The sequence below is a fragment of the Acinonyx jubatus genome, chromosome B2 (assembly GCF_027475565.1).
Source record: "Acinonyx jubatus isolate Ajub_Pintada_27869175 chromosome B2, VMU_Ajub_asm_v1.0, whole genome shotgun sequence".
Classification (NCBI taxonomy): Eukaryota; Metazoa; Chordata; class Mammalia; order Carnivora; family Felidae; genus Acinonyx; species Acinonyx jubatus.
In genome coordinates, this window is record NC_069385.1 from 118642614 (window position 1) to 118657149 (window position 14536).

The 14536-nt window shown below is 41.2% G+C and overlaps 1 protein-coding gene and 1 pseudogene across 1 annotated transcript; one reads left to right on the top strand and one right to left on the bottom strand.

Annotated features, from left to right (window-relative positions):
• Positions 1-4956: 4956 nt before the first annotated feature.
• On the top strand, positions 4957-5359 carry LOC106989223 (protein CDV3 homolog; annotated as a pseudogene).
• Positions 5360-9672: 4313 nt separating this feature from the next.
• On the bottom strand, positions 9673-14536 carry LOC106989224 (HLA class II histocompatibility antigen, DR alpha chain). Its single transcript, XM_027058047.2, has 5 exons — positions 14369-14536; positions 12487-12732; positions 11744-12025; positions 11288-11453; positions 9673-10080 (listed from the first exon to the last, which is right to left on the bottom strand). The coding sequence occupies exons 1-4, from the start codon at positions 14448-14450 to the stop codon at positions 11299-11301; spliced, it is 765 nt and encodes a 254-aa protein (XP_026913848.1). The 5' UTR covers positions 14451-14536; the 3' UTR covers positions 9673-10080; positions 11288-11298.

Consider the following 14536-nt stretch of genomic DNA (forward strand, 5'->3'; position numbering starts at 1 on the left):
GATAAGAAGAAGGGGCACCTGGATGGCGAAGTTGGTTAAGTGTCAGACTTCAGCTCAGGTCATGATCTCACAGTTCCTGAGTTCCAGCCCACGTCGGGCTCTGTGCTGTCAGTTCAGAGCCTAGAGCCCACTTAGAATTCTGTGTGTATGGGGTTCCTGGGTGGCTCAGTTGGTTGAGCGTCCGACTTCGGCTCAGGTCATAATCTCACAGCTCATGAGTTTGAGCCCTGTGTCGGGCTTTGTGCTGACAGCTCAGAGCCTGGAGCCTGTTTCAGATTCTGTGTCTCCCTCTCTCTCTGACCCTCCCCCATTCATGCTCTGCCTCTTTCTGTCTCAAAAATAAATAAATAAATAGACGTTAAAAAGAATTCTGTTTGTGTGTGTCTCTCTCTGCCCCTCCCCCACTCACACTCTGCTCTCTCTCTCTCTCAAAAATAAACATTAAAAAATTTTTTTTAAAAAGGATAAGAAGAAGGTAGAATACTAGGAAGTATGATGGAGTTGATATTTTTTAGCTCAATTTTGTTACTGTTTCAGAAAGTTCCTGAATGGAGAGTATCTTGTCAGTGTTCTTTCAGAAACTTCCAAATACCAATTAAAATATGCATCTCACACAGGTTGTTTAGTTTAATGACACACAATCTCAACCTGGGTGTGCAAATAGACTAATTAGGTAGTTTAAAGTATCCTCATTAGGCCTCTGAACATTCTAATACTCCTCAGTATAATCCTCTTAAAACATTTTTTCTGATTTCCTTCACTGAGGGTTTCTAGGTTCAACGTGAGGAACATTCCATCCCTTGAAACATTACCAAAGAGGTCTTTCTTTGAAAAATCCTTCATTTGAGGGGAGCCTGGGGAGCTCAGTTGGTTGGGGTCTGACTTCAGCTCAGGTCATGATCTCACAGTTTGTGACTTCGAGCCCCATGTTGGGCTCTGTGCTGACAGCTCAGAGCCTGGAACCTGCCTCTGATTCTGTGTCTCCCTCTCTCTCTGCCCCTCCCCTGCTCATGCTCTGTCTCTCTCTGTCTCTCAAAAATAAAGAAATGTAAAAAAAAAATTTAAATCCTTTATTTGAGTGCTCCTTTGGTCTTTGCCATCAACAAAATAGAAAGCAGTAATTACTGTGGCAAGGCTCAAAAGGGTCACCAAAAGCATAACCATGAGTACCCTGCCTATACCAGGTATCTTTCTCCAGCCTAGAAGGAAAGACTGCCACCCAGCTACTTATAGCCTGAAAAGCTGTTCTCCAACTGATCCTTAACCTAACGGCTTCAGTTCTCTACCTGTCCATGGAACTATTCAAACAAACCAATAGCATCCTCCTGTGGGAACCAGGAGGCACTTCATCTTCTTGTTGCTACAAAGTCTGCCTCTCACAGCCCTGATGACTCAGTCTGTTCCCAAATGCAACCCTCGTGTGGCCTTACATGAAATGCAGTGTTCTTTTCCCTCAGGCTGTGAGTATATGTAGTAAACTGCTATCAATCTCTTCCGTCCACATTGGGTGATAGGTAATCAGCTATCTCATGCTGAAGGAGGGGGACATCTCTTCAAGAGATGAATAGGAGGTGTTCAGAAGACAGGCACATCAGAAAGGAAGAAATAAAACTATCTCTATGCTCATTTGATATGATAGTCTCCATAAAAATCTCATGGAATTTTTCCTCCCCAACACAAAAAACCCTTGTAGAACTAATGAGGGAGTTCATTAAGGTGACAGGATTCAAGAGCAATGCCACTTATAATCACTCAAAATAAGAAAAGAACAGAAACACTAAATTAGAACTCTAAGAGAACATGCACAAGACTCTAAACAGAAATGTTGATGAAAGAAATCAGAGATCTAAATAAATGAAGACTTACCATGTTCATCAGCTGAAAAACTGAACATAGTAAAGATGTCAATTAATTGATATGCCAGTTTAATGCAATTAATATCCAGATCTGAGCACAATTTTTAATAGCTGTAGACACAGTTATTCTAAAATGTATATGGGAAAGCAATGAAAATTAGGATAGATAAAACTAAATTTGATAAAGAAAAACAAAATTGAATGATCACTCCAGCCAAACTGAAGACTGTTCTGTACCTCTGGTAATCAAGACTAATGGGGGTTGTGGAAGGACAGGCACAGAGACTGATAGAACAGTAGAGAGAATCCAGAAATAGACCCACACCAACTTATTTTTAAAATTTTTTAAGTTTATTTTTTAATGTTTATTTATTTATTTTGAGAGAGTGAGAGAGAGACAACATATGAAGGGGAGGGGCAGAGAAAGCAGAAGAGAATCCCAAGTAGGGATTCTCAAGCAGAGACCCCAGGGCTCAAACTCACGAACCATGAGATCATGGTTTGAGCAGAAATCAAGAGTCAGATGCTTACCCAACTGAGCCACCCAGGCGTCCACCAACTCATTTTTGACAAGGTGCAATGCAACTCAGTGGAAGATGGGTTGTCTTTTCAAACAATGTTGTTGGAACACATGGATATCCATAGGCAAAAACAAAGCAAACAAAATGGGAGAAAAAAAGGAGCGCCTGGGTGGCTCAGTCGGTTACATGTCTGACTTTGGCTTAGGTCGCGATCTCACGATTCGTGAGTTTGAGCCCCACATCTGGCTCTGTGCTGACAGCTCAGAGCCTGGAGCCTGCTTGGGATTCTGTGTCTCCTTGTCTCTCTGCCCCTCCCCCGCTTGCACACTGTCTCTCTCTCTTTCTCTGTCACAAATATAAATAAGCATTAAGAAAAATGGGAGGGGAAAAAGAAAAGAATTAGACCAATTCTCACACTTTTTATAAAAATTCACTCAAAAGAAATTATAAAAGTCAAGTGTAAAATTAAAAAAAAAAACAAGAGGAAATCTTTGGGACAAAATCTTTAGGCCTGGTGAAGAGTTCTTAGACATGACATCAATTGGGCCTTCTCAAATTTAAAGACTTATTCTGAAAGATATCCTATTGAGAGACTGAAAAGGTTAGCTACAGACAAAGAGAAAACATTTGCACACCCAAAATATCACAAAGAGCATGTGTCTAGAATCTACAAAGAACTCTTAGGACTCCACAGTAAACACACACACACACACACACACACACACACACACAGAGGAGACTACTCTAATTACAATATGGATGAAAGACATGAAGAGGCATTTATCAGAGAGAATATTCATATGGAAAATAAGCTCATTGAATGATGTTCAGCATCACTAGACAGGAGTGAAATGCAAATTGAGAATATGCTGAGATATCACTCTTTACCTACTGAAACAGTTAAAATATGAAATAGTGCCAATGCCAAACGATGACGAGAATGCAGAGAAACTGAAGTCTCCTGCACTGACAGGGGACGTGTACTGGTGCAGCCCCCTCTGGAGGATAGTTTGGCAGTTTCTTAAAAAATACACATACACTTACTTCCTAACCCAGGAATCACATTTCATGGCCTTTATGTCACATATGAAAACTCACATTCACACAAAACTGTTCACAAATGTTCACAGCTGCTGTATTTGCTATAATCTCAAACTAGAAACCACCAAAAGGCCCTGCAGTAGGTGAACAGTTAAACAAACTGTGGTGCGTCCATATCATGGAACATTGTCAGCAATGAAAACGAGCAAACTGTGGAAATACCTGACAACCTGGATGGCTTTCAAGGGCATTATGCTCGCAAAAAAGACCAGTCTTGGAAAGTCCCCTACTGAATGATTCCATCCATCTAACATCCTCAAAATGACAAGTTATAGAGACGGGGCACAGATTAGTGGTTGTCAGGTGTGGGGTGATGGGGTCTGAAGGGAAGTGGTTGTGAATATAGAGGGAAGCAAGAGGGAGATCCCTGTGGTACTGGAATAATTCTGTGCTTGCCGGTGGTGGGGGTCACACAGTAGCACACATGGGATGGAACATAGGCATATGACTGAACATGCACATTTTACCAGTGTGGTTCCTGGTTTTCATATTATATATTTTTAAAGATATAATCCTTTTGGGAAACTAGGTAAAGAGGTACACAAGGTTTTTCTATGCTGTCTTTTCAACTTCCTGTGAAACTATAACTATTTCAAAATAAAAAGTTGCCAAAAGGTGGCCTTCTGGCTAAAATCGAGAACCCTCACAACATCAAGTGCTAGCCAGCCAGGGTGTGGTACAATAGGGAAGGCACCATGGTGAATGTTTACAAATCTAAACACGCTGTTACCTTCCAGTCCTGCAATCACACTCCCACGTATTTACTCAAAGAACTGAAAACAGGTCCACACAAAAACTGATACAGGAATGATTAAAGCAGCTGTGTTCATAATGTGAAAGGTGGAAGTAACCAAGATGTCCTTCGATAGGCGAATGGATAACCTGTGCAACAGCCATAAAATGAAGCATTATTCAGCAATTTTTAAAAAGCTATTAAGCTTTGAAAAGACGTGGTGAAAACTTAAATGCATATTGCTAAGCGAATGAATTAGTCTAAGACTAAAAAAGCTCTTACTGTATGATTTCAACTCAGGACATCCTGGAAAAGGCAAAACTACAAAGATCCCTATAATATAAAGAGTGAACCCTAGGCGCCCGCCCCCGCTGGCAGCTTGTCTGGGGAACCCTCCAGGAGGGGCCAGCTAGTGGTTGGAGTGGCACAGAGGCTGGCCATGTGACGGAAGCTTCCCCAAGCCAGGCTGGCTCCTCTCTCCCACCCCCCCTACCTCCCCCCACTCCCATCCACTCCTGCCCCTGCACCTCCTGTCACTGGCTGGGACTGTGACCAAGACAGAGGCACCCTCAAGTGGAAATAGGTCTGGGCCTGAAGTGCTAGGCCCAGAGCAGCATTTATCGGGGGACATCTGCTCTGAGACTCTTGAGTAGTTCAGTGTTCCAACTTCAGCCCAGCACTTTGAGCTGAATTTTCTAACAATCTTGGCCTCTAAGCCCGAAACGGAATTAGTCTCACGACAGCATTAAGGATGAAGATGAGTGGAAAGAATTTGAGCAAAAAGAGGTTGATTACAGTGGCCTCAGAGTTCAGGCAATGCCAATAAGTGAAAAGGAAGAAGATAACGAGAAAAGAGAAGATCCAGGTGATAACTGGGAAGAAGGTGGAGGTGGTGATGGTGGTATAGAAGAATCTTCAGGTCCCTGGAGTAAAACCGCTCCAGTACAAGCACCTCCTGCTGCAATAATCATTACAGAAACCAGCGATGACCAGCGGTGTGTATACACCGCCTGGAGCCAGGTTAACCACAACGAGGAAAACACTGCAAGGCCCACCAGAAATCTACAGTGCCACACAGTCCCCAGTCCCTGCAGTCCTCTGCCAAGCATGTAGGAAGCTGGGAAATACCGAGCCTTGGTAAGGGCTGACTGCCTCAGGGTTGCTGCCCTAGGCGCAGACTTCATGTGCATCACACCTTCTGAACGCGAAGGTTACAGCTAGTTAAGTGTGGTTGTGGAGCTTGAAACCAGCTCTCCTGGATTCCTATCAGAAATCCTGCAGAAAGTCAGCCATCTGGGTTCTGATCTGCTGCAAAAGATGAAAATTTAAGTGACCTTAATGTTAACCTGTCCTGTGCCCCATCCTTAAGGCATACTCTGTAGTGGGCTGTGTTAGACTTCCTGGAATGGGAGCTCTCAAAAGAACTGTGTTCAATAATCTGTGTAGGGCTGTGATTTTATAATTTAAAGTGGGAGTTGTATTCTGAGGTAACCACAAGTTAGAGTCAACCGTACTTGGGTCTATCAAGTGGGAGAGGGGGTAGGAGGGGTGTGATCTCATTTCTTTTAGTGATTTTTTTATTTGGGTAGTGCTTTTTCTGTTCCGCTAATGTGGAACAGATCCTTTTTTTTTTTTTTTTTTTTTGACTTGGAATAAGTTCTTTGACAGAGCATATTGCTTGGTTGAATAAGTAACCTGAAATATGCATTAGGATTGTGACACATCTCATGAATTTTCCAGTCCCTAGAGTGGAACAAAATAAAAGGGCAGTGGATGCAGGGGGGCTCTACTTCAGGTGCTGCCAAAGCCTCCTCTAATCAGGTCTACATTGTACAGTAAACTGCAGTGGAAAGAGTGTGGGTTCTGCTCAGGCCACGTGATTCACTGACCTGTCCTTATAAATTCAGAGCATTGTGATCAGAACCTTAACCTAAAACCCACTTAGGTTTTCACAGATCTTACAAGATCTTTGAAAAGATTACCAGACATGCTTGTGCCCAAATTTTTAAGGTATTGGACATTCTGCAGATGCAATGACCGTGCCAGCTTACCTCTGTTTTCAAACTTCTGGTATGTCTATGTTCATTTGAAGAGTCCAGGGCGAGAGAGACAGGTGACATAGCCCTTCTGTTTTTAAAAATTACAGCTTAATCTTGTAATTTTTAGTCCTTAAAGGGACTTCAGGAAGCTACCCAGGATTACTGAAAAGCTTTTCCATCTAATGAGATAGTCTGGTAATTTACTAGTTTTGTATTTTTGGGTCAATAGAAATATTGCAAAGTGATGCATGACCGCTCGGTGCAGAGTCTGGGTTTCTCTATAATAAATCCCTTTGCCAAATGCAAGAGTTGCAGACTTGCTACTGGCCAGAGTGAAGCAAATGAGGGAGTAAAACTGTTCCTGTGGGGGGGGAGGGGGAAACCCTATGGGAGTTCAGTCTTGATGACAGTGTCAGTGCAGGAATCAGCTCCTGGGAGTTGACAGGATCTCCTGACAGGACCTGCCCACCACACCTGAGCCATAATGGTGTGGTTGGAGGTGGCAGGCAGGATGCCTGGCCTCTGGTGTATTGGGGTGAGTAGCTGAACCAGCCAAGGAGAGGTTGGATGATTAATCAAGAAACAAGAGATTCTTGGTCAAACTGAAGACTTCATGTGGGAACCAAAATTCTTAAATAAACTCTTGGACCTTGAGCCACATATTTCCCCTGAAAAGTATACATTTTTTTTCCAGCAAAATTTTGTTTAGGGGTTATGTTATTGAGGAATGAACTGAGATGAATGTGTGGAAGTTTTATTTAGTGGCATACTATACTAGAAATCTGAAGGCCTGCGGGAGATAAAAAATTCCAACTCTTGTTATAACTTTTCGAAAGATTGTGAAATTATAAAAAATGCACATGAATCAAGTTTCAATATACTGTATGCTGGGTAGCTGAGGCAGTCCACTGTATCATCTCTTTCTTTGAATTCTCAGGCATGGTTTGGCAGTGCAAGGACTCTGTAACATTAACAAATTCAATAAAAAGTAAATATATGCAAAAAATACAAAGAGTGAACCCTAATCTAAACTATGGACATCAGGGAATAGTAATGTATCAGTGTTGGTTCATCAATTGTAACAAATGCAACACACTAATGACAAATGTTAATAAAGGGCGAAACTATTTGTGAAGCAGGAGGAAGATGCAAATTCTGGACTTTGTACTTTCTGCCCAATTTTTCTGTAAACTTAAAACTACTCTTCAAAGGTAAAGTATGGAAGTATATGGAAGTATAGAGATGTTTTCTTTTTTATTCCACATGTGTCTAAGTTTTACTCTATTCCTATTGTACCTGTATTTATAGTAAAAAAATTGAGCTATGTAAAAGAAATACCTATGCCTATTTTCAAATTTCTGAAGATGTGGCTTTCATTATTTAAGCCATAGGTACAGAAACTTGATAGTTTTTAGTAAGTCCTATAAAGTGATAAAAGAGAAACTGAGGCATAAGATAATTTTCAAGAGTTGTTTTTTGTTTTTGTTTTTGTTTTTGTTTTTTGAGAATTATTCAAATCTGGCAGTGCCAACCCCAAAATGGTGCAAGTTCTCTGACAGGAGCTTAGGGGAAAGGATTTGATAGAATAGATGCAGAAACAGAGCACAGAAATTACCTGAGTGGCTATACCTTATTCATTGGCCTGACTTGGAAAATCCCAGTTGGCTATTGGTGAATTTTGCTGGGGTATGAGTGCACTTAAAGGAACTGACTCTGGCTTAGGTTTCAGTTTGCTCATGTAAGTTACCAAGATGTTGGAGCCATCTCTGTCTGACGGCCTCCTAGTAAAATTACTCCAACAATTCCCCCATTTTGGTCATCCTTGCACACATGAGAGGTGGACCAAATTTCGTATTAGTGCCTCTCTGTCACCATCAGGGTTAAGTTGTTCTTGTTTCCCTGTGAAACTCTTAGGTTATCAGATCAGGTTCGTGGAAGGTGTTTGCACCTCACCGTTCATGCCATTTCTGCTTCTCCAAGTGCAGTGAGACCATCTGATGTACTGCTGGTGATTATAAACATGTGTTTAAGCGCCTTGAGAGAATGTAGCTTCATGATGACTATCAGGAGAATACCAAGGGACTGAAGTATGTCTCTTAGTCGGGACCCCCAGGTACCAAACCAGTTGGTATCAATGTGTTTTAGCCAAGAAGCTTGTTTTTTTTTCCCGTATTTGAGTTTCTGTAACATTAGAGGCATTGATCCAGGAGCAGCAGGAGGTATTTGCTATGGCACAGCCTCCTTCTTCAGCTAATAAGCAATCTAAAGCAATTGTATTACCCAAGACCACCTTATCAGTTCAAAACGATCCTTATGGCTAAGTGGTATATTTTGGGGTGATCTATTTTGCTACCCATCAAAGTCATCTTGCTTTGGTTTTTCTGAGATTTTTATCATCGGGCTGTAGAAATTCTGAGAAAAAAATAATAGAATTGATCACTTTTGCAACATTATTACCACTAAGTGTGGTACCTCATTACTCTTCTTGCAGTTTTCCTTTAATTTTTACAATAACTCAGTATGATAAAAATTCCCACCAGTATATTCGTGAAAGGAATCAGGTAGGTTGAATTAAGTAAGGTATCAGTGAATACACAGCTAGTGAATGTATAGCAAGATGAACCCCAAGTTGACATCAATGCAACATCCCTTATTTGCCACTCTGACAAACTGTCAGGATAATTAATCTTTATGGTTTTGGGTAGGCTCTGCTAGCCATTTAGAAATAAAGATCAAGTAATAGTTTCACAGATAAATGAGCAATATCCCCCTGTGTCTTAAATATTTTTTCCTTCCATTTTAATGTCATGTTCTGCCCAAACTCCCACTTTTTACTTGATTTTTCTACTCAGGGATACATATCCAATCCAAGACTATTCTAGGAAGAAGTCAGACCATTCTCCTGGAAATGAAATAGGCATCCAAGACTATGTCAATAAAATGGGTAATGTTGATCCACAACGTTCGATCCTATTTTTCATTAAACCTGGACGGGGTGTAATTGATACGTAATACTGTAAAGTATATGAATCCTCCTCTATTGTCTCCCCACTCCACTCCCATCTGCTCCTCATCATCAGTCTCACTTATTATCTAACGCTGAACCCTAGGCTTCCACATTCATCCTACCAGAGATCCAGATATGTTATTAACTTAGGGACTCAAGAACCAAAATCAGATTCTGAAACCATTGCTAAGTAGAGATCTCCCAACAAACTCTACTCCAGGGTTTTCCTAGGGGGACTGGACCACAGCAATTGGATTGCTTATGGATGCTACAAGTGAGGCATGGTCCTAATGAACCTAGATATTTCTGATTACTTACAGAATTTATCACACACATTCAACATTAACACATTTCAGGAAGAAAGAATCACATATATTTCCTAGTCCCTATGAAGAACTGGTTTAGACACCAAAACTTCATCTCAGACTCATCAAAAGTTTATTGTGCTCAAAAAATCACAATTACAGTTTGAAGAAACCCAAGCAATAAATGTAGAAATGATGTCTATATTGAACATTCAAAAGGTTCCATAATAGAGAAAGGATCTTCTAGGATCTATTCCAGAGGCATTACATGGTGATATTAAAATGAAGATAGAAAATGGAGGAAAACATACCCAAGAAGGGGCAACAATCAGGGAATAACTAGATGTCAGAGTCTGGACAGATCAGGAAGGCATCATTATTCTTAGAATAGCTAAAGGGCTGAAAATGCTGGAGAAAAGTTGTCTTCTGTGAGGTGCACAATTGGAGTATTGCTGGGCTCATGAAGCTATTAAAGCACAAATTTCTTCATTGATCTTCTCTTTAGGAAATGCCATTGCCTGTAGCAGGACACACATAGTTACTAAAGTGTTAAGATGAATACTTCAAGCTCTCTTTTCAGATTCCTTCCTTTCTCCCTTGATCCTTTCATTTGGAAAAGTCTCTTTACATTTTTTATTTGTTTGTTTGTTTGTTTGTTTGTTTGTTTGTTTTTATGGGGCGCCTAGGTGGCTCTGTCAGTTAAGCATCCAACTTCAGCTCAGGGCATGATCTCACAGTTCACCAGTTTGAGCCCTGCATCAGGCTCTGTGCTGACAGCTCAGAGCCTGGAGACTGCTTCAGATTCTGTGTCTCCCTCTCTCTCTGACCCTCTCGTGCATGCTCTCTCTCTCTCTCTGTCTCTCAAAAATAAATAAAACATTAAAAAATAATAAAATATAAATATTTTTCATTTTAGAGAGAGAGAGAGCATGAGTGGAGAAGAAGGGTAGAGGGAGAGAGAAAGAGAGAGAGAGAGAGAGAGAGAGAGAGAGAGAGAATCCCAAGCAGGCTCCACACTCAGCCTGTAGCCTGCTGTGGGGCTCAATCCCATGACCCTGAGATCATGACCTGAGCTGAAATCCAGAATTGGACACTCACCTGCTGAGCCACTCAGGCAACCCTGATTTGGAAAAGTGTCTTAATATTCATCTAACCCAAGTAATAGTAAATACAATCTAGTAAATATAACCTTTCCAACATGAACTGCATCCCCTACTCTCCAAGTAAGCATGAATGAGCAGACCATGGCTTACGTTCTCTTGGAAGTTTCCACACCACTTTTCAGATTACAGAAATAAAAACAGGCAATGGCCTTCAAGGGATTTTCATTTCATCCAGTGAATTTATCTTAACCCCACAAGAGCCAACCTCTGGAAATGTTTCTGAACTGATGTACCGCTTCAGAAAATATAAACCAGAAGTGCCCAAATCCTTCCTAGATCATTTGGTTTAGAAGTATTATGTGCATCAATGGTCTTAGGTAGTAAAGATAACTTCCAAGATTGAATTTGTGGTCTAGGTGTACATGTATGCGAAAGAATATGGGATCTTAAAACCTTGGCATACCAGATGATGCCAAAGTCTGATTCTGTCCAGCAAAGATAAATCAAGAACCATGACTTTCCTGTCATTTTCTGTTAAAGACATCACACATCCTTTTCTCCATTCTGTTTCCTACCCTTGGAAAACTCCATATATGTCTTCCTCTGACCACATGACACCCACCTGTGGATGCCTCACAGAGGCCCTCTGCGTTCACCAGCATTAACCTTGCGCATGCCCTTGATGATGAAGATGGTTCCAACAATGATGCCCACCAGACCCACAATCAGGCCCAGGGCACACACCACATTCTCTGTTGTCTCTGGGAGGGGGGTTGGTGCATCAAACTCTGGGGAAAACAAAACAGAGTACGGTACAGAAGTAATGACAGTCATATGGAGTAGCACCTAGAACCAAATGTAGAGTGTTTAGTCAAATGAATAGTTACTAAACAATTAAATAAGAGGAAGACAGAATGGTGGATGAAAGGAATGCAAATTAACAAATGGGGGTAGCTGAATAATGGGATAAGACAAGGAATTGTTATGGATGTGTTAGGGTACTCTGGGTCCCTAAGCACCAGACACATGCATCACGGGAGGAAACCATAGAATGAAGGAGACTGAAGATGGTCCATACCCCAGTGCTTGAGAAGAGGCTCATCCAAACCCCAGTGCTCCACCTTGCAGTCATAGACATCCTCTGTCGAGGGTAGGAAAGGGAGATAGTGGAACTTGCGGAAAAGGTGGTCTTCCCGAGGCAGGAAGACGGTCTCTGACACTCCTGTGGTGACAGGCTTTCCATTTCGAAGCCACGTGACATTGATCACTGGTGGGGAGAACTTGTCGATGAAACAGATGAGGATGTTGGGCTCTCCCAGTTCCACAGGGCTGTTTGAGAGCACAGTTACCTCGGGAGGTTCTGGGGACGCATGACAGAAATTAGGCCTCCCTGCTTAGGCTATACCCTCTCCCTCCCACTGCAGCTTTTGAAAAAGCAATTGGAAATGTGCCTGAGAATCTATGCCACAGTCTCAGATACCTATCTCTGATACTCTCCCTCATGAATTGGAACCAATGTTATGGTATAATATATATTGGGATATTTTAAGTAATGGGTATAATTTTATTCCTGTCTCTCCTGGCATAGATTTGGAGCAATGACTCACAGTGTAAGTGACTGTGCATGGTGAGGATAAGATGTGAGCACATCAGGAAAGGAATAAACTTATATACTGTTCTTGGGCCTTTGGCATGAGACGTAGGGGCTTGCTGATAGCAACTCTAGGCCCCTGGGAGGGAAAGTCAATCACAAAAATGTAACACAAGCCAAAGCATCTGTTTCAACGTTAGGATTCCAATGTCTAGCGGTGTAGAAGTTACCATTGGTGTTTGGGGTGTTGTTGGAGCGCTTTATCAAGATGTCCAGGTTAGCTTTGTCCACAGCTATATTGGCCAAGGCACCCTGGGCCTCAAAGCTGGCAAAACGTCCAAATTCTTCAAGCCGCCACACTGTCTCCTTCTTTTCCATATCCACGTGGAAAATCTCATCACCATCAAAGTCAAACATAAACTCGCCTGATGAATCAGGCTTCATATAGAACTCAGCCTGGATGATCACATGCTCCTCTGAAAAGGCAGGAAAGGTGTTAGGGTGGGAGAAGAAAGGTGGAAGAGAGAAAAAAGAATCCAGGATGTGAGACAAACATGTTGGCAGGGGCAGTGGAACAATATGGAGTGGAGCTATATGGAGTGAAGGAGTGATGGAGGGCAGGGATGAGTCTGAAGATGAGGGTCAGGTGGAAGACATCCATGTTGAACACAGCTGGAGGGCAGAAATAAAGGGGCAGAGTTAGAGAGGGTGGATTGAAGGAAATGAGGGCTGAAAATCCGAGTCTTGTGAAGCCGTTGTTTGGCTCCATGTTACTAGCTGAGAAATGACTCCCTATTTGGAAATACAGCAGCAGCTCCTGAAAGAGAATTGTTCACTCACTGCATTTTCCTGGCAATTAAATATACTTAGACAAGAATTCTAGGGCATCTCTCAGAACATTGTAATATAAGAAGAGGGGAAAACTGTTTAAAAGGCTGGGTTCTGAACTGTGGAATCAAATTAAATCTTTAATTCTTATTCAGCTACTTAGTAACCTTGAATTGATTAATTTATCTACTCATGTTATTTTCCTACTATACTTTCCTGTGGTTTTGCTTCTACCTTGGCTTTGTCTTTGGAATTAAATGAGGCAAGCAAAGTAAGTAATTTCTTATTACATCATCAGGCTTGTAACAAGCATTTTAGGGTTAAAGTTGCTTTGTATTTAAGGAACAGAGACACCTCTAGCTTCCCCTTCCATCCCAAGGAAAGAGACTCTATCTTACAAGGTATGTATCTCTATATGTGGCTCTTTCTAGGCAATAGAAACTTAAAATTTCTATCATGGGTCTTGGAGTTGGATTATTACATTACTTATTTCCAGTGTACCTGCCACCCTCTGTGGGATCAGTCTGAGTGAAGGATACTTTTTCATAATACATTTTCACAGAAGTAAACATTTCATGTGGAGATGACAGAGAATAATAGCAGAATCTCCATATTCTTACTCATTGTTCTACTCTTTTGTGAAAATCACTAAATGATAGTGACCATAGATCACTGTAAAATCTACTGAAGGGGTGAAGGGGATATCCCTCTCCCAAGAGGAAGTAAGTTAAATGCATTTTGTATCAGCATACATACCTGCCCTTACCCTCCCTTGGATAGATTAATTGCTTTTGGTGACTTCCCTTTCTGGTGATCTTCAGTACAATGTGCTTAAAATATGCTGACAGGATTCAATTGCCAAAACATAACTACCATGTATTTGGCTAAGAACCAATGGTAAGAACTTCTCAAATTTTTTTCCTCATTTAATCATACAAAATTATGTGAGATTTTAAAATTTGCTTATTTTCCAGAAAAAGAAATTAAAACCCAGACGTTAGCTTACATTAATGCCTCTCAGAAAATATTTTCACTTCAAGTCTGGCTGATCTCAAAGTCAATGGTATTAATCAATACTCAGCTTTTGTTCCTCTCAACTAAATGTGACTGGCTTCAATTTATGATAAGATATTCAAACTATAATTTTTATACTTTCAGATTTAGACCACATGAAGACTGCCATACTTTCCCTTCAGCCCAAAGATTGTCTTGCAAATAGTTACAGTTTATCTCGCGAATGTTCTTAGAGCTTATATCCAAAGTTTTGTTTCTCTTAGCACTTACCTTTGATAGCCAATGATTCCTGAGGACCCATCAGTAAAGCCATGATGAAAAATCCTAGCACTGGGACTCTACTTACGGCCATTTTCTTCTTTGGCGATTTTATAGGGGTCAGTAGAGCTTAAGAGTGGGGTAGAACTGACAAGAATAAAGGAAAAGAGAATGTAAGGT